Below are 20,762 nucleotides of genomic sequence, written 5' to 3'. Positions count from 1 at the left end.
GTCCACGTGTATGCATCCAACAACAGAACAAAATGCACAATGCAAAACTGAGAGAATGAAAGGAAGAAATAGACCCACCAACAGATAGGCAAGAAAAAATAGAAAACTCAGAATACTGATAAGAGGAACAAAAGGGAGGAATCACTATAAACATTAAAAGAAAAATAACTTTACACAAGTACTCTCACTAATTTAAGTAAAATGGATACATCTTATTCTTTGAAAGGTAAAAAAAATTACCAAAACTAACACAAGCAGAAATGGAAAATGTAGATCCTGTATGTGTCAGACAAATTGAATTTGTAATTAAAATCATCCCACAAAGAACACAAAGAAAACTCCAGGCTCAAGCATGTGAACTGGTAAATTCTAGAAAACATTTAATGGAGAAATAAAACTAGTCTCACAACTTTTTCAGAAACTAGAGGAGGAGGGAACTCATTTTGTGAGGTCAGCATAAACCTGATATCAAAACTTAGAGAAGAAAAAAAATGTAGACCAATATTCTATCTTAGTTTATTCATGGTGCTGTAACAAAATACTCACAGCTGAATAATTTATAATTAATACTTAAGGCTGGAAGTCTAAGATCAAGGTGTCACCATTCAGAGTTTCGTGAGCCCCTTGCTGCGGGGCGGGGGCATTATCATGTGAAGCTGCTTTTGTAAAGACTTTAATCCCATTCACAAGAGAGTAGCCTATGTGACTTTGTTACCTCCAATGGCTCCACCTCTTACTACCACTGCATTGAAGATTAATTCTCAACATGAATTTTTTTTTTTTTTCTGGTACCGGAAATCAAATTCAGGACCTTGTGCTGTTCAGGCAGGCACAGCACCACTGAGCTATATTCCCGGCCCCATCAACATCAATTTTGGAGGGACACAAACATTCAAACTGTAGCATGTCTGTGATGAACACAGATGTGAAAGCTATTCATGAAATATTGGCAAATGGACTCCACCAACATGTGAAAGTTTAGAAGTGCAAAGTTTGTATAATATTCAGGAGTCAATCAATGTCATTACCACATTGACAGAACTGAGGAGAAAGCCTTATTATCATCTTCACAGATACAGAGAAAACATTTGACCAAACTCAATGGCAATTAACGAGTTAAAAATAAAAAAATTCATCAAGTTAAAAAAGAAAAAAGACTCCCCTCAGTTTAATAAATGGCATCTTTGCAAAAGGTCAGCTAACATTATATTTAATGGTGAAATACTGAGCTTCTTAAGATCAGGGAAAAAAGAGATATCCTTTTTACCTGTTCTTGCCACTTGTATTCAGTCCTATACAGTGGTATAGGACAAAGTTTTACAAAAGATGAACTAAACCTATCTGTTCACAGATAATACAACTATGATATAGAACTCCAGGGAATCTACAAATAAGACACTAGAAATAATAGATGAGGTTAACAAGGTTATAAGACACAATATATGTGTGTGTGTGTGTGTGTGTGTGTATCCATTGATTTTATTTTTAAAAACATAAAATAGAGGTAAATATAGCAAAATATGAGCAATACCTGTGCATTGGAAACTATGAAATAGTATAATGCTAAAAGAAATTAAAGAAGACCAAAATAAAATGTCACAACATGTCATGTTCATAGATTTGAAAACTCAAAACTTTAAGAGTTTCACTCCCCAATTCCAAACAATATCTCCTCCAGAATAATACATATAATTTCTATTATTTGTAGAAAGTGACAGCTGGAGTGGAATGGTAAAGGATCTAAGATAGCCAGGAAAAAAATTGAAAAATGAGGTTGGAAGGCTAGCACAACTGCTTTCAAGATTTATAAAGCTCAAATCGTCAACCTGGCATGGTGTAGAATGTAAGACAATCATACAAATCAATGTAACAGAATAATGTTCAGAAATAAACCCACAAACATAAATTGATCAATTTTTAAGAAAAGTGACAAGATGGGCCAGGGATTTAGCTCAGTGGCACTGCACACACCTTGCAAGTGCAAAGTCCTGAGTTCCATCCCTGGTACTGGTGGGGGGGGAGAGGATGCCAAGATAATTAAACAGGGAAAGGTTGGTCATTTCAAAAAAGGGTGCTAAATCAAATATACATCTAGAGTCAAAAAGAAGGAAGGAAGGAAGAAGAAGAGAATGAAGGAGAAGAAAGGGAAAAAAATAACCTCAATTCCTACCTCATATGGAACACAAATAAAAAGTAACAGCTATGGGGCAGGGGATTTAGCTCTGTGGCTGCACCTGCCTTGCAAGCACAATGTCCTGAATTCAATACCCCAATACCAAAAAAAACAAAAACAAAAAAACAGCTATAAAAATTATGGAAGAGAACATAAAGAAAGCCTTTGTGATCCTGAGTTAGGCAAACAGTTCTTAGAAGGACATAAAAAGAACATTAAAAAAAAAGAAAGTGACCAAAAAAAAAAAACCCCACATAAAACTTCGCTACAGTTTTAAAACTTCTTTTTCCAAAACTGGAGGGGAGCAGATGAAAAAATGAATTAAGATGTGCTATATACATGTATCAACTCCTCACAAACAATATAAACATTATGTACTGCAAATATGTACTAATAAAAAAAAAGACAGAAAAAGAATGGCAGAGGGCTGGGATTTAGCTCAGTGGTTCTGCTACCTGCCTTGCAAGCACAAGGTTCCGAGTTTAATCCCTGGTACCAAAAATACAAAACAGAAGAATGGCAGATATTCAGAATTGACTCCCACGAGTAATGTAGCCAATTCCAGCATACACTGGATAGGAATAAGGGTCATGGCGAGCTCTGCGAGGTGATGGGAGTGTTCTGCATCTTGACTGCAGTGATGGTCACATCTGCCTCTTTGTCAAAACTGAATCATATTCTTAGAATGAGTGATTTTATTTCATTGTAAATATACTTCAATAGAACTGATTTTTAAAATTAACTGCTTTTATGTACCAGCAACAAAAACAAATTTATATAAAATAATATCACACATGGTACAATGTGCATGCCTACTGTAATTCCAGCTACTCAGAAAGCTGAGGTGGGAGAATTGTAAGTTCAAAGCCACCCAAGGAAACACAGAGACCCTATCTCAAAATACAAAAGGGCTGGGGATATAGCTCAGTGGTAAAGTACTTGTCTACTATCTACAAAAGCCTGGGTTCAATCCCCACAGCACCACCAAAACAAAACAAACAAACAAAAAAAAAACCACTGTCATTTCTAATAGCATCAAACAAACATAAACTACTTGAAGATAAATTTAATAATGAAAGATGTGTAAGACATGGCTATGAAAAACTACAATGCACCGCTGAGAGAAATTCAAGAAAACTGAAATAGAGAGCTATGCCATGTTCATGGGTTGGAAAATTCAGTATTATTAAAGTGTCCAGTCTACTTAAACGTGTTTTATATATTTAACACACATCAAAAATCTCAGCAGGATTCTTTGTAGAAACTGAAAAATTAATTCAAAATTTATATGAAAATACAAAGGACCTACAATTGCCAAAACAATTCTAGAAAATGAACAAAGTTGGATGATGTCCATAATCTCACTTCAGGATAAATCCAATAATCAAGGCAGCGTGTTACTAGCATAAGAAAGACAAAAAGAGGCCACAGAAATAAATCTAAGTGAACTGATTTTTGTCAGAGATACTAAGATAATCCAATACAGAAATGAAAGCCCTTTCAATGAATGCTGCTGGAATAACCGGATATCACATGGAAAAAATTAACTTCTGCCCTACTTCAACTCTGCACAAAAAGTAATTTGAAATGTATCCTAGACCTATACTTGACTTGAGTTTGGGGTATAGTTCAATGGTTAAGAGCACATACTTACCATGTGCAAGACCCTAAATTTAATTCCCAGTACCACACACAAAAAAATTAAAATACAAAAGAAGCTTTACTTTATGGTAGATGAAGATTTATTAAACAAGAGGCAGAAATTACTAATCCAAAAAGACTGCTCACCAAAACAGAATACAAGGAAAATGAATGGATAAGCCATAGATGGGAGAAAGTATTTATAACACAAAAATTCTTTCAGTATTTGAATCCAGTGTCTTTATAAAAAAATTCCTAAAAAAATGTAAGCCTTCTATATATCAATATTAGACTCTGAGTAAGACTTGAACACTTTACCAAATAAGCTATAGAAATCATGGCCAAATGGGGAGGAGGAGGGGGAGAAGGGAGGGCAGGGACAAGCGGAAAAAATGAGAACCAAGACCTGTCATGTAAAGGTACAAGATCCCAGTAATGAATGTAACTGTACTTGTATACCTAGAATGTACCAATAAACTCAATAAAAAAATTTAAAAAAAAAGAAATGATGGCCAACAGATTACCAAGACTAGATGGTTTAAATGACATTTCTTTCTCTTATTTTTCATAGTTCTATAGGCTAGAAGTACAAGGTCAAGGCACTAGACAATTCAGTGTCTACTGAGGGTTCACTTTCTGGTTCATAACTATCTTCTTGCTGCATCCTCATATAATGGAAAGAGAGTGAAGGATTTTCTGATATTTTTTAAAAGGGCACTAATCCTACCATAATGGCTCCACCCACATGACCTAATCACCTCCCAAAGGCCCCATACCCTAACCCTTGAAGGTTAGGATTTCAACATATGAATTTGAAGAGAAACAAACATTCAACCCATTTGCAATGACCAATAAAATGCATGAAAGAGATATAAGTATCATTAGATATCAGGAAATGCAAATGTTTCTAAGACCAAAATTTCTCAGTCTTCACCAGAGGGAATACAAACCAATTGCCAATATAAGCATAATTTGCTTGATCACTGTACAGTCCTCCAGAAAGAACAGGGCTGGGCCTTGTCAGCCTTGTATACTCCAAGATGTTCCCTAAACAAGACCCAGCATTATTCAACACTAACACAGTTATGGACCCATTTCTCCAAAAGGGTGGGTCTTAACATTTCATCCATTTTCTCTCTGCCCAGTTTAGTTAATTCCAACAAGCATTTATTTAAGCACCTATTGTGCAAAGCCAAGTGGGGGTTTAAGTGAAATAAACAAACTCCTGCCCTTGTGGCTTTCTCAGCAAGAAAGAGAGATGGTTCTTGACCAGGTAGTTCCTGGGTGAATGCCTGTCTACTGAGATTGTTTGGAAGTGTACATGAGGCTCACAGGACGTATCATCTCTAAACAGAAAGCCAGATCCTCCTGGTTGGACTGTTTTGAGTGTTCTGACACTTGTGACAATATTTCCAAGGGTCTCTAAGAAGCTAAAATACTCCAGGCCTCCTCAGGAGGATGCCCAAGGCCAGGCCCAGGACCAGCATATTGCATCCAGAGGCAGCCCACAGCCCTGAGGCACTGGACATCGCTACACTGACAACCCAAAATTCTACTCTCCACAGGGTCAAACACCCAGGGACACCCATCTAGGGACATCCACTTAAGGATACCCCAGCCAGGGAACTATATCCAGGGCCATCCACCCTGGCCAGCCCTATCCAAGGACACACAACCAGGGCCATTGTTATAGCTTGTGTCTAGATGTTCCCCAAAACCTCATGGGGTCATAAGTGTGGCTTTTTCAGAGGTGGCTGGATCTAGAGTATATGACTCTGGTATCAAGGGTGTGTGGTTACTAAATAAATCCACTGATAGGTTTTGAATAGTTCTGGGTAGGAGTAAGGGTGCCCACCCTGGGTGGATAAAATATAAGGGACAGAAAGAGGGCTAGTGTTCTCTCATCCCTCGCTTGCTGCTTTTGTTGACTTCTGCCCGCTATGAACTGTTTCTCCTCTGAAATGCCTTTCTGCCATGCCACCTTGCCTTGGAGCCAGCCAACTATGGGCTGATTTCTCTACAAATTGTGAGCCAAATAAACCTTTCCTTTAACTTTGGGTGTTGGGTATTTTGTCTCAACAACGAAAAAAACTAAGACAGCCACCTATCCAGTACAGCACAAGGGAAGTGGCACAGAAAGGAGCACAGCCCCCAAAGCAGCTTCCCATCATCTGCTCTTATCTGATTCCTTAAGTTTCTTTCCTTTGTTCTGACAATTCACCAACTGACCAACCAACCGTGGAGCTTGTTATTTGTATGTTGAGAAAACAAAGTTGACAGAGCAACTCGTTTTCAATGGAACAGCCTGCTAGGTGGCAAAGTGTAATTAACAGAAACTTTCTGAACCTTCCAATTAATGCAATCTGCCAACGAGCAAGCTCCTGTTCTCTGGAGCATTTCATTTTTAATTTAAAGATTTGATTTCATTTTGGTAAAGGTTGCTTGAGATTCCACTGTACTGGACACACCCACATAGACTCAAAGCCAGGACCCGGTTTTTCCTGGCCTAGATGACCACTGTCCCCTCTGTTCTATGAGTCCATGATGTGTCCTCCCCCAGACTGCACACATGTGAGCTGAAGATGCCTGTCATCACTAAGGCCTTCCAAGGATCCAGGGCCTCTCAGGTGAGGATACTTCTCTTGTCACCCTTGAAACAATAAGCCCATATTTAAGGAACAGGCTACCCAGTAGGGAGAGCACCTATGCTCAGGAGATGCCAGCCCACTGCTGATAGAGACAAGCCTGGAGCCTCCCAGACATTCCTCTGCGAGCCTGAGTTTACAAGTGCACCAAGCCCTCTGATCTCCTCCAGCCTTCCGCTTGGATATTGAGGTTGAGCTACCCAAGAGCAAGGGGCCTTGTCATCCACACACAGCACCACATGCTCCCACCTGGTCAGGTGTGCTGAACATCAACCAACCTGGGCTTCAGTCAGAGCCAGGGCAGGTTACACATCTGCCCATAAAAGGGCCAGCACTTGGGAGCATCAATGCCAGCAGTAGAGTGGAGCACGAAACAGCAACTCTTGGAAAGGGGGTAGTCCAGGTAATCCATTGAAACAGTGGAGGCTCAGTCTGCAGAGCTGGTGGACACAGACCACATGGGATCCATGCTCACCTTCTGTGCACATGCAGCCAGCCACACTTCCTGCCTCAGGGAGATGGCACTGGGAGTAGTGTCAGCAAGCATCTCTATCTCCCTCTGAGTTTCTCAGACACCTGGAAGGGAAGGCAGCAGGCAGAATCAACAAGGTGAAGCTGACAATGGGGTTGCTCCCTACCCTTCTCTTCTCCCCTGCATTGGGCCTCCCTCTAGATCCAAAGGTTCCCTGGGTCCTACAAGGATAGAGCACCTCCTGAACCCAGCCTTGTCCCCAGCAGACACAGCATCTCAATGCTCCAGCCACTTCTTAAAGATGAACAGAATGAAAATTCAGAGGCAGGCAATAATCTGGACATCCAACACCATCATAGGTACCTCCCCAGAGAGAAGATGTCTACATGTGAGGCTCTTTCCACATGTCACAGAAAACACAACTAAGGAGTGAAGCTTCACAAACACAGCAAGGGTAGTGTGCCCTGAAGCCTTCATATAGAACTTCCTGTCCAGGAAACAGGAAAGGGCAAGAACCTTGGGAAGGTCAAGTGATTACTCTGGCCATCAACCTATGAGCCATTCTCAGACCAGGACAATTCTTTGCCAGGGAGAGACTATTCAGAGTGTTCTTTTCCCTACTCCAACTCCTGTGGCAGCCACACCCTCTGTGACAAAGACAAGACAAGCCATCCCACTGACCCAAGACATACATAGAACAAGAGGCAGAGGGGAAGCTCTCCTATCCTGAGCCACTGACAGGGGATGCTTGTTACTACAGAGCATCCTGTCCTTCCTGACAGCTCAGGGGAGAGAGGCAGACAGCCAAGCAAACGGAGGGTGATCATTTAAGTGTGAGGCTCACTCAAGGAGCTGCAGAGTCTAGCTGGAAACAGTGGAGGGAAGAGGAAGAGAGAACACACAGCTAGGTAGAGGTGAGCATAGACCTGGAGAAACAGAGAGTCAAGGCTCTGGGTAGGGGGAGAGCAGGCAGAAAGGGCCTCGGAATATAGATGTACATCACGGTGTCCTCCTTGAAGGTAGAGCCAAAAGGACACACTGAAGATCCTGGGCAGGGGATGTGAGGGAAAGGAAGACCACAAAGGCTTGCACCTGAGTACCTGGAAGAACAGGAAGGTAGGAGACTGCAGGTGACACAGATGTGGGCGTAGCACAGAATCTCATTTTGAATGTGCTGAATTTTAAATGTCTTACAAGACTCACAAGGAATGATGTCAAGTCAGAGGCTGGACAGGAAAGTCTGGAATGTGGGAGACAGGCCCCAGCTGGAGATGTAAATTCAAGAGTCACTGGCATATAGATGATATTTGAAGCCATGAGATCACCATTGCGTGAGTGTAGTGAGAAAAAGGAGCCAGGAGGTGGTCCAGCATGATGGAGTAGTAGAGCCAGGGAGACAAGGAAGGTCAATGAAGGAGACTAAGGAGGGCCCCCACCAGCCACATGAAGGAAGGGCATGCGTGTGGGACTCGATGTCAAATGCTGCTATGGTTCCAAGAAGGAAGACTAAGCACTAAACATGACAGTCATGTGGAAGGCACTGCCACAGGTCAGCTCAGGAGCAGTGGGGACAAGTCTGACTGCAGGTGGGTTATGAGAGAATTAGAGGAAGGAAAAGGAACAACAGCACTCTCATTTTGCTGAGAAGTGGGGTGGGAGACTGAAAAACAGGCACATGGGGTAAAGTAAATCTTAAGCTAGGGGAAATACAGAGTGTTGCTTATTTGCTCAACAACTACACATGGAAGGCCACCTAGATGCCTGGCATTACACTCTATTCTGAGGTCACAGAAATGTGTGGTTTGCTCTCATTCACCTGCAGGAGCCTATGCTACAAGTTAGCTATGATAACCTATCAATTTGGCACAGTACTCAGCTAAGAGCTCAGCCTCATAGTCCCAGGAAATTCTTTGCCAACATGAGATTATCCAGAGGGTTCCTTTCCCAACTCTACCCCAGTGGCTGCAACTCCAGTGTGACTGGGGCTCCACAGAAGCCACCCATCCAAAGTAGGTACCTTGGACAGCTAGTCTACACAGCCCAAAGGTTTTCACCAGAACCTCTGACATCACTTGCCTTGGAGAGCTAGGCTGAGAATAGAAGGACTGGAAACTCTCCAAGAGGATGGGAGTGTCAGGGCAGGGAAGGTGAGGAGGCACCTGTCTTGGACCTGCTGACATTTCCTGGAGATCAACATTCTGGGTGTGCATCTGAGAGGGGCTGTAGTGACACATGTTATAGGTGAGGTCACACAGACACAGTGTCTTAGTTGCTTTTCTCTTGTTGCTAAGACAAAATTTCTGACACCCAAAGTTAAAAGGGGAAAGATTCATTTAATTCACAGTAGAGGTTTTAGTCCATAGTTGGCTGGCTCTAAGGTAGAAAGGCATATGGCAGAGGGGCATAGTTCATGACAGGGGAAGACAGCAAAAGCAACAAGGGAACCTTAACAGCATGTTTCTAATCCTTTTATCTTATCCAGAGTACCAGGATTAAGGAAATGCCAAACAAATCAGTGGACTGGTTTAGTAATCACACGCCCTTAATCCCAGCATCACACACTCTAGATTCAGCCATCTCTGAAAAAGCCACCTATGACTGCATGAGGCTTTGGGGGGACAACTAGACCCAAACTATAACACACAAAAAACAGGCACAACAGCATTTTGTGAGCTGCTACTTAGGGGACACTGGAACCGAGGTCCCCAGTACCAAGTCTACATCATGCTCACCTCAGAACTTCACAAGATCTGCTCCAGCTATAGTAAAATTTCTGGGTAGGGCTGGGTGCTGCTTTTTGTTGTTGTTTGTTTGTTTTTCTAACCTTGCATTTTTAACTATCCTTACAAATTTTAAAATATAAAATACATACAAAACCTGTGTACTAGTCACAACTAATCAGCTAAATACTTTTTATCAAGTGAGAAAATTGGGTGACAGAGCAATTTAAGCACCCAAGAGCCTCATGTGCCTCTTGCATCTTGTGATCCAGTCTTAGCATCTTAAAGCAGTTTAGTTTCAGTCCCTGTGCTTTTTACACAAGCAGAGTCTAACAGAGTCTTGTGTCTGGGTTCTTTCATTCAGCAACAGGTTTATGAACTTCATTGTGCTGCTTGTGGGCAGCAGTGGGTTGCTCTTTTCAGGATTAGAAAGAGTCCAACTGTGAATGTATAAGAATTCACTGATACATACAATGTCAGTGTGCTTTTGGTTTGGCTCCAGTTTCTGGCTGTCACACATAGCACTGGGTAGATATTCTTGTCTATGTCTTTTGGGGCAAAGGTGTACACATCTTGTTGGGTTTGTACCTAGAGATATACTTGCAGGATTGTAGGTACGAGTACCTCCACTGGAGCCACCAAAAACACCTGTGGCTAAACACAATGGATCTGTTTCTCAATGTAATAAGGAAAAACACACTATCAGGAATGTGAGGTGTCTCAGGAAAAGGGTGCTCAAAAGGATAGATGATAGGTTTGGGGCTGAAGGAATAGGATCTTATTGCTTGGGAGACCATGGAATTGATACAGTAAGGAGGTGGGGGATAATCTTATGGCTGGCTCTTTGTGTATGTGCGGTACTGGGGACTGAACCCAGAGTCTTTGTAATGAGCTACAACCCCAGCTCTTTTTATTTTTATTTTTTTTATTTTGAGATAAAGTTCTTGCTAAGTCAGTAAGTTGCCCAGGAAAGGCTCAAACTTGTGATCCTCCTGCCAGTCTCACACAGTGCTGGAGCCCACCATGCTGGGCAAGAACTCTTAAAGAAAAATGGAACCAAGGAGGCAAGGCTAAAGCTGTGGTTGGCAAAGCATCAGCCATCACTCATGGCGGCCAGGATGGAGGTTTCTGGTCACTTGGGTTAGGACAATGTTCATTTTTTGTATATGTTCAGGAGAGACTGTGAAGGGCCTTGCTTTGTCTTGACCTACCTAGTCACAGAGTAGCCATATCTGATGTGGGTGCTCTTTGGATCGTCTGTGATCAACAGAATATCAATGCCCAGCCAGAGGTGGCAGGCCAGCTCCTGCTGCTAGTAGCTACTCCCTACTCCCTCATAGGGGATGATGCTGATGTGCAGTAGACTGCTTTCCAAAGCAGTAACATTAATCCACACTCCCCCAGTGTGCAGAGCAGGTGCACAAAAGTTATGCTAAGCTGAATGAATAAAGTGCTGGAAAAAATTAGAATCTTCCCCAGAAAGTGATGTGGTCAGCCTTGTACTCTGAAAGGTGATTGTTCCCAGAGGCAAGGTGCATACCCAATGAGCTTCTAAAATCCATTCTTCAAAATAGGACACTAGGGCTCCTTAGAAAAATGGATTGTTCCAGGACCAGATCAAAAACATAAGAATAGCCTTGAAAGTGTTGTAGTGCCAGAAAAAAAAATGATTAAAAGCAAACAAACCACACACACACACACACACACACACACACACACACACACACACACACACTAATTGGTGGAGGCATTCTAAAAGAACCAGGAGCTCACTGAAGAATGGAATAGTGTGAACAACAAATATAGTACTGGATCATTTCCCAAGGCATAAAACAATTATTCGTGGATCCACAATGACATAGATGACTGAATAACAAATAAATGAGAAGAAATGCATCTTCTGTGCAAAAGAATTTCAAATACATATGTCCCATCAAGGAAGTGACCATAGGCTGCACATAGTGACATCCAGAGAGTTAGGTACAGAAAGGGGGAAAAGAGATACTTAACAGTAGAGAAACCCAGCAACCCACTCGCAATGGTTGGATGCCCCAGGGTGATAGTTTGGTCCACAAGATTGTCTATAGGGAGTCAATGGAACCTCTGACAGGTGGGGACTGACAGGAGGTCCTTGGGTTACTGGGAGCATGGTCTTTATCTCTCTGACATCCTATTGGTCTATGTAAGCTCTTACACACACTATGAACTGACAGACACAGACACGAAGGCCAAGATAATCCCAATGCCTTCCCTACACCTAATCTGAGACTCTGAACCCCTAAATTGAGTGAAATAAGCCTCCTTTTCTTTATCGGTAGCCTAAATCAGGTATTTCATTGTAGTGACAAAGAGGTGACTCATTTAACAATTCAGCCAAGGCATTAAGTTCATGTCACCAACAATGAGTCACGTGGACAGTGTGGACCCTTCATATGAGGTGATTAAATGACATTTTACTTCACAAAATCTATAATCCAGCCTAATCAAGAGGGGGAAAAAATAAAACAAATCTTGACTGAGGGGCATTCTACAAAATGCCTGAGCAGAGCTCTTCAAGGTCACCAAAAACAAGGAAAGTCTGAAAAGCTGTCAATGCCAAGAGAGCCAAGGGAGACATGATACTGAATGTCATGAGGGATCCTAGGTGGATTTGAGAGCAGAAAAAGGGAATTACAAGAAAACTAAGGAAATCTGAACAAAGTTCTGGCTTTAATTAAAAAAATGCTTCAATCTTGCTGAATGATAAATGTATCACATTAATGTAAGATATTCACATGATAGAAAACTGGGCATGGGGCATGTGGGAATGCTCTGTACCACCTTCACAGTATCTAAAATACTCTGAAATTAGTTTATGACAAAATTTTTTTTTAGTAATATATATTTTGCTTGTATTCAACTATGGGTCGAATGGGAACATGGAAATCTAAAAGTGATTGTTATTTAAGTGCCGAAATTATGTAAGATACTGGATTTCTTAATACTTTTTTCTTGTCACTTTCATTACATAATAAAAGCTATAAAGGGAAAAAAATCATTCTGGCAATTGTTGGGCAGTTAGATAGGGGATCCATATAATTTATCATCCAAACCAGGACACTGTTAAGAGTGAAAGGGGACACTATTAATAATCATGCTGGGTTAGCGGCACAGAGCAGAATGTCCCAGTGACCCTCGGTGTCCAACTGCCACAGAGAAATAGGTCTCAGAGGCCTGTGCCCTCTGGGGTTTCCATCAGCTTCAGTGACCCTGGAAAGGAGTATCAGGCCAGCAAGCCAAGCTGAGCAACAAGGGGAGCAGGACAAGCAGTCAGAGACAGGATGTGGACATGGCTTTGTGGACGAGGCAAAGTACTTGCACCATGCCCAGCCATCAATTAAGCACCTTATGCCAGGATTCAGCTCAGTGGTGCCACTGCCTGCCTCACAAGTGCAAGGGCCAGAGTTTGATCCCCGTCCCTGGTACCCCCAAAAAAATTAAGCCCCTTCTACCCTGCACATCCTACCTGCTGTGGTACCTTAAAAAAAGGGTATTAGGACCCATGACTGAGGATTCATTTGAGTTTACATGCTTTGCCCTCTAAGGAGCCACCCTAAAACAGGGTACTATGAAAAGGCCATCAAGGCTGTGCCTGGATAGTTCATCTAGGTTTTCCAACTGCCAAATATAGCTCACTGGCAGGATCTCACTCAAGGAGTGGGTTCCACTCTTCTTCAGCATATGATTCTTCACTTTGTCTTTCCTTTGCATTTTTTTTTCAGTTCCATCTTTTTTTACCTTTTCCCTCCTCCTTCAGTCAGGTATTATCTTTTCTATCTGTGGATTTCAGAAATGTAAGATGAACTTCATACTCAGAAGAAAAATATTGGGGACAAAATGAACAAGACTCTGAAATAGTCACAGTTGGATCCTACAGCATCAGCACAGGAAACTCTGACTCCAAAGTTTCTGAGACTTTCCCAGAAATCTGTAATCAGGTGGAGTCAAAACCATACACCAAAATCCTGGGCTGAACAACCAACAGCAAGTACACACAACCCTGGCTTCTTCCTTTACTTTCAACTCAGAAAGATGATGACATGGGGCTGGGGATTTAGCTCAGTGGTTCCGCTACCTGCTTCATAAGCACAAGGACCCGAGTTTGATTCCCGGTACAAAAAAATAAAAAAGATGATGACTTCCAACATAGAAATAGTCTTCCTTTCAATATCTTCAACTTTCAATGCATGGAAGATGCTTTGCGTCTCCTTGTGTTTTGGGGAGCTTTGAAACAGCAACCTGGCTGTGCAGGTTGGTGCCTGGCTGACTTGGATAACTGCATGTTATCTGGAGGTCTACAAGGTACCAGGTCAGAACTTCCAAGAGGGAAGCAGCAGCCCCACTCTCTGAAGGTCACTGTGCTCAGACACACTGACCATAGCACTTCCAGCCTGCCTCATGCCCCATGCAGCTCTTCCTAACAGCCAGCCTTGCCGACCAAAAGCAGCCTCAACCTACTATGGATGTAGAGCCTTTACTGTGTGTGTCCCCCAGCCCCACCCCAGATCTGAGCTGGATCTGAGACTTGCTCCATCAGTAGAATGCTGCAGAAGTGATACTTTTTGTCCCCAACTAAGCCACAAGAAGGCCTGGCACCTTCCATGTGTGCATTCTTTGGGAGGCCTCCCATCCTACTGCAGAGACATGGGAAGAGAGAAGCTCCGAGACTATGAGGATAGTTGTGGGTTAAAATGTGTCCCCAGATTCCTCAGCATTCCCTTCAAAAGGCCAAGTGTAACCCTCCACTAATCCTAAGTATGAGCTGGACTTATGAGTTGCTTCTAATAGAACAAGGCAAAATGATGATGACTTCAGAGATAGTTGTGACTAGAGGAGCTTAGTGGTATAGAGCTGAAGCCTCTAGCTCACAGGGAGATGAGCAGAAGCAGATCCCACAGTCATAATAAAACCATCAGATGACAGCTGTCCAACTGACAAAACCCAAGCTTCAGGAGAGACCTGAGAAGATGCATCTGGCATTCATGGAAGGAGTTGATATTTATTATTGTAAGCCACAAAGTTCTGAGGCCATTTGTTAAGCAGTGCCAAGTAACTAATATACAGCCAAGAGCAAGTTCTGAGACCCTGGGGACATGTCTCCTGAGAGGCTTCTGGCCTCCAGCCCTCTGAGACACCATATACTTGAATGAGGAACCCACCTGAATGTTCTGCTCCCACAGATATCACATGGGTCTCTTAACCATCCCTGCTGAGCCCTGTCCCCATTCCCATACCACAAAACAATGAGAAATAATAAAAGATGCTATTAAGGAACTAACATTTGGAGTAGTTTATTATCAGAAAAACATAATGAGAATAATAGGCCCCCTGAGTACAAATAGCAACATTTGAGAAACACAATGCCAGGACCCCGATTCCTATCAGCTTGTGAATGCCAGTTCTGAGGTCAGACATTGCAAATGACAAAGGAAAGGACCCAAGGCACCTGGCCACAGGGAGGGGTAGAAGTGCAGGAAAAAGAAGGTACCCAAGGCCACTGCAGGCCCCTCCCTATCCTCACAGCACTATGGGCAAAAACAAACAAACAAACAAACAAACAAAAAACAATGCCACTAGCACAAGGGCCCAAAAGTTTCCGTGATGCCCAAAATGAACTCATGAAGAAAGTACAAACACAGTCATTTATTGTCACAAGTTATGCCTTCTGCATTAGAGGCATGAAAAGTCATGTTGGGAATTCTGAAATTGTAGAAACCTTTTTAAAGTCAACTTTTTAAATCACTGTGAGAAATGTAATGTGCTTAGTTCCTATTTTTAATAAATTGGGGGCGACAGTGACTCCCACTTACAACATCTCCTTGGCTCCAGAACTTAAATAACATCAAGCTGGGGTATCACACGGCCAAAGCCTGGGAGGCAGGGTGTTAGAGACCATCCATGGATTCTTGAGTCACATTTGGTGAAACAAGGATAGGGTAGGGAGCAACCTGCCTCCCAGCTGCATGGATCCAGGCCAGACCAAGCTTCTGGGTCTAGTCTCTCCCCTGGCTATGTTGGATGTCTGCAGCTACCTTGATGGTTAAAATAATATTTAAAGTCAGTGGGAAATTACATTTTTATAAAACAGGCATGCTAATTTTTAAATAACAATAATGTATTACTTATAGCTTCTCCTTATTTGTCAGAAATTTTGACCATTATAATCACTCAGCATCTAGGGGCCCCATCAGTCTTCTTGAGGGACAGTGTTTGCCCAGACCCTAGCCAGGGAGGACACCTTGGAAAAGCTCCAGGCATGAGGATGACATGATCACACCTACCTGAGAATGAAGGGAGCTGCACATCCAGCCTGAGAAGGCCAAGGAGACCCAAGTTCACCACTTGCCAATATATTAGTCAGTGAGAGAAACACTGCTTACCCAAATGTTACTGCCATTTAGTTTTACAGAAAGGAGGGGAAGGGATGAGCAAAGAAACATATAGTTCACCAATTCTTTTAGGTGAGGAAGAAAAATCTAGATGGGAACAATAAATAGCACAAGTAGAAGCCATGACTCTTTGCTAAGGTGAACCCCAAATTCAATTCTAAATTTCCTAATGAGGAAGGAAACAATCCCAAAGACAAAATGTACAGGCCTCTAGCATGAAAACTAGCAGATTTCAAGAGGCCTGGGGTCCAGGGTCCCCTGTAGGGAGGCCTTGCCTGACACAGCAGAACCCCCATCAACACCCACAGGTGTGTGGGTCAATGAGAAGATAAGCACCTCTTGCAGCTGACCGTGGGACAAAGGGACACAGAAACCAAGTGGGTGGGGCTGCCCACAACCATACCTCAGATGGGAGTCTGAAAAAAGGATGTCATAGTCCAATTTAGAGACAAAGTTTCAGACTGTTAGGTGCTGGTGCAGGACACAGAATACCACCTACCTTTTTATTACATGTGTATAAAGATCTGCCTGAAAAAAGGCTGAGAGGAGCAACACAGAAATAAAAACAAAGTAAAAGATATACCACTGCCTACAATGCTGTGGGGCCAAACCAATAACTGGCCACTTAGTAGTAAGTGCCATAGTAAGTGCCAGGTTTCCTCTAACAATAGGTTTGCACCTCCCCTCCAGCCAGCACTATGCAGAGTTGGAATAGGCAGTCCACTAGTAAAGTCTGCTCATGAGGGACCCAGGCCAGTGAAGCACTGCCCCGTGGGCTTCCTGTCTTCACTCAAACATATACATAAACATACTCAGTAAGCCTACTGTATAAGGCTTCTGCATGCTCACTGATACTCTCTGAATTCACTGTCCACACTAGCTGTATACTCACTGCATACATGCACTGAATATCCACTGTACTTATCCGTATACTCACTGTACACACCTGATGGAATATTCCCTGTATTCACTGTATATACCTACTGTATACTCACTACATACACTTGCTGAATATTCACTATATACTCCCTGAGCTCACTGTACACACCTGCTGTACACTCATTGTATACTTTCTGCACTCACACCATTCTCTTTCTGGAGTCTCCATTCCCTTCTAAGTGATCCAGCCACATGCACCCCAATACTTCACATGGATGTCTTTGACCTAGCTAGAACACTCCTAGAAATGTTTCCTACGGTAACAATGTCAAGCACACAAATATGAATATGCAAAGATGCTCCTAGCCTAATAGTTTACATTTTTAAAATGGGAACACTACAATAATAGAAAATTAACAGAGACTGTTAACAGCTACACAGAGGGATACCGCCAAGCTGTGATTCTCCACCCTGACTGTTCATCAAAATCACAGGGGATCTTAAAGAGGAGCAGATGCTGAGCCCTACCCCTATAAAAACCCCACCCCCACAATTTCTTGAGGGCAGGCTCAGACATTTTTAAGAGTGCCCACTAAACTGATACACAGCTTGGGCTAAGAACTGTTGGTACAAATTGAGCCAAGAATTTAGTGCTTTAGAGCTATAAGATGTTGATGACATATTGCTAAATAAAAAGACAAGTTACGACAAAACAGTACAGAGAATGTTATCCTGTTTCTGGAAAAAGAAAGTGTTTCTATATTGTTGTATGTGTGACCGCACTCCTTGATTCCTAGAAGGTGGGAGATGCACCAAACACTCACTGTGGAGACCTCATGGCTCAAATTACAAATCTTCCCAAAACAAAGGGTTTTTTTTGGATTTTGTTTTCTTTTAATTTTAAAAGTGATGATTTAAGAATCAGGAAGCCCCCATCCAACCTCAGTGCTCACCTAACAGCACTCTGGAGGCATCCGAGAGCCTGCAAGGGCTTCCTGCCAGTGTTCTGGGACAAAGTCATTTTCTGGGCGATTAACCACTATGTACCAGTAAGCTAATGATGCTTGTGTGAGGTGACGAGCCATCGCCTGCTGAGATGGGCCGTGCCCCACAGCATTACAGCTGCAGAGCTTCTCTCAGTTTAATGGACACACCAAGGCAGCAAGAAATAAGGGGCTTGCCCAAAACTGCTGCAGAGCAGTAGAAGAGACAGGGTGCCATTCAGCTCACACCTTAAAATGAATTTCTCATGGAAGAAGGGATAGAGCAGGAAAATGTGAAGGTTAGGAGAAAGAGAAAGGAACTCTAAGTGTTCTGTATGCCCACCAAATACCTACCAAAGAAGGAATACAGCTCTGGATTCCATACAGATTAACAAGAATGGGAAAATTTCAGCTCTTATGTTACAACTATACTTTACCTGGCACTTTGTTAAATTACTCTCCTATTTTCTTTTTTTTTTCCTTTTTCCTGTATACCAAATTTGAGATATTAATTAGGTGTTTTAATCTAAAAAATTCATCAGAAGGTCTCGCATTACCATGGCAACCATGCAGTGCCAGTACATGCAAGTCACCAGCACAACACGGCTGCCTCTTTAAGCCCTTCTGCAGTGGGTCCAGGAAAGTAGTGGGGGACTGACTACTACACTGAAATGGAAGAGGGGGGGACAGTCTCTTCCTGAATGATGCTCTTTCTTCCTTTCCAAACTGCATTTGTTCCACCCAGATGAATCCCATGGCCTTCACATTTAGTGCACAGGACCTTATTTCAGCAAACATCACATTGTGACTCTCCAGCTATTAGTACCCACCAATAACATGGAAAAATGGAATTACATGGTCACCTGCCTGTAGAACAACCTCAGCTGTCAGGCCCAGGGCAAGGCATGGCCTCCCAGTCTCTTCAAGGCCCCATTAAATCCTGGCACTGTGTTCAGTATGGGGATGAAGGTACCATGACCAGTGATGAGCCACTGAGAGTCATACATCATAGAAAGCAAGCACCTGTGACCCAGGGTCAGTGAATCACCATACAAAAGCCCATCCAAATAAAGAGGTGGAGATATACAAAATATTTCTGAAATCAGATGGTAAACACCACTAACAGATTCTGTGTTTTTTGTTTTTTAAATAGTTCTTGAATTCTGAGATACAAAACACTAGAAAAAGTCTACCTTACAACACTGACAGTGACAGCTCCTGTGCTACATCAGTTCTCTATCTACACATTTGCCGCCTTGGAGACACACTGCTAAGACATGGAAGGGTGGTCAGCTCTTGGCTGACACTAGCAAGTGCTGACATCAGATGTGTTTCTCAGTCCTTTTCTCATTCTGCAGCTAAAAACTATATGCAAATCCACTTTCTAATTGGCCCCTACTTCACTCTGAGCATTTCTTTTTACTACTTTATAAAATGCGATTTTGAAAACAAAAACATAAGCGAAAAAACATGGACCACAGTGAGTCCTTCTTCTTCAAAGTTTAGAACACGACAGGCCACCCCAGAACACGCTGAGTCTAGTACAACAGGATCAGAAAGCACCTTTCCTGCTGACCATGCTAGGCAAAGGCCTGGCAACTCCTAACCAGGCTCCCCACAGCTGTCTCTATGAGGAATGTCCCTGCACAGCTCCACCAACACTAGCCTGAGGTCTTATTATTGTAATTTTCTACAATACTTAAATTATTTATTGGAAATAAATAGCTTGGGCTCTTGAACAGAGCTGTGCTCTAAAACTATTTTAAAAAAATCATATCTCTGCAGGCTGCCTACAAATGAAAATGCATATTTCAACTATTTTAAGAAAATGTCAAAAAGCATGAAATGTGTCATCACTGTACCATATAAAATTATCTGCATGACATTTGTAAAACAAAAAGAGCTATATGTTTGTGTGTGAATTTATCATAGTACCTCAAAGGCACCCACTGCACAGCCAAATCCTGTAGGTGCTAAATTAAAGGTCCCTAGTATCCAATGGAGGACCAAGAAGTGTGCCTGCACTGCCAGCTGCCTGTCATTCTCAACTTTCCACCAGCGCCCACCTAGTCAGCCACTCAGGTATCCTCCAGTGGGCAGCTCTGCCTGCAGATGGACTTCAGAGTTCTCCAGAGGGCAGGTTTTTGCACAAAGGCCAGGCCTTGGTTACACAGAACAATCCATTGCAAAGGCTGGGCATGCCGGTTGAACTGTAATCACTGGAGAGACTAGAGCTCTGAAGGGACAGGGCACCACACACCCACCACCTGTGGGGCAAGCATCTCACTTCACAAACTCACACACCACAGGTGAGCGCTCCTGGAATTGCAAGGACAGAACCTCCTCACTGACCATAAAGGAAAACAAAAATGTAAGGTGCTCTGGACAGTGGGTGGCGTTGCGCCTAAGCTCTGGAGCCGCCAAAACCAAGGATCTTCATCCTGCGGGGTGGGCCAAAGCCTGCTTTCCCCCACCCCGGTGAGCCGCCCCTGGAAACGCAGGACATGCCTGGGGATCTGTGCTACGGTCCGCGAGTTTCCTCGGAAACCGAGAGCCTAAGACACAGTCCCACCCGGGTAGCCGCTGATGTCCTGACAAAAAGAAATGCCTCCTCTACAGCCGCCCTTCGAACATGTGGGGTCCCCACGCTGTCCCCAGGAGTCCCCTCTGGGCATCCCCACTCACCGTCCTCTTTGTCGTCAAATACTGGCTTCCGCGTCGTGGCCGCCGATATGGACGACATGGACATCCTCTTCTTCCACTTGCTCCACGGAAACAGGGGGCGCGGCTGCGCGCGGGCATCACCTGCATCCCGGACCCG

At 43.0% G+C, this 20,762-nt stretch overlaps 1 protein-coding gene across 2 annotated transcripts in view; it reads right to left on the bottom strand.

Moving 5' to 3' along the window:
* Window positions 1-20,756, bottom strand: part of Stk32c (serine/threonine kinase 32C) — a 90,121-nt gene extending 69,365 nt beyond the window's left edge. For both annotated transcript variants that reach the window (XM_010620434.1, XM_010620442.1), the window contains exon 1: window positions 20,627-20,756. In XM_010620434.1, the coding sequence (XP_010618736.1) occupies window positions 20,627-20,690 (64 nt within the window). In that variant the 5' untranslated portion in view covers window positions 20,691-20,756. The remainder of the gene's footprint in view (window positions 1-20,626) is intronic.
* Window positions 20,757-20,762: the final 6 nt, after the last annotated feature.

The sequence above is a fragment of the Fukomys damarensis genome, unplaced genomic scaffold, assembly GCF_012274545.1.
Source record: "Fukomys damarensis isolate Sample0158 unplaced genomic scaffold, DMR_v1.0_HiC HiC_scaffold_8, whole genome shotgun sequence".
NCBI classification, from domain to species: Eukaryota; Metazoa; Chordata; class Mammalia; order Rodentia; family Bathyergidae; genus Fukomys; species Fukomys damarensis.
The sequence above is the reverse complement of the archived record's forward strand: the minus strand, read 5'-3'. Positions and strand labels throughout refer to the sequence as shown.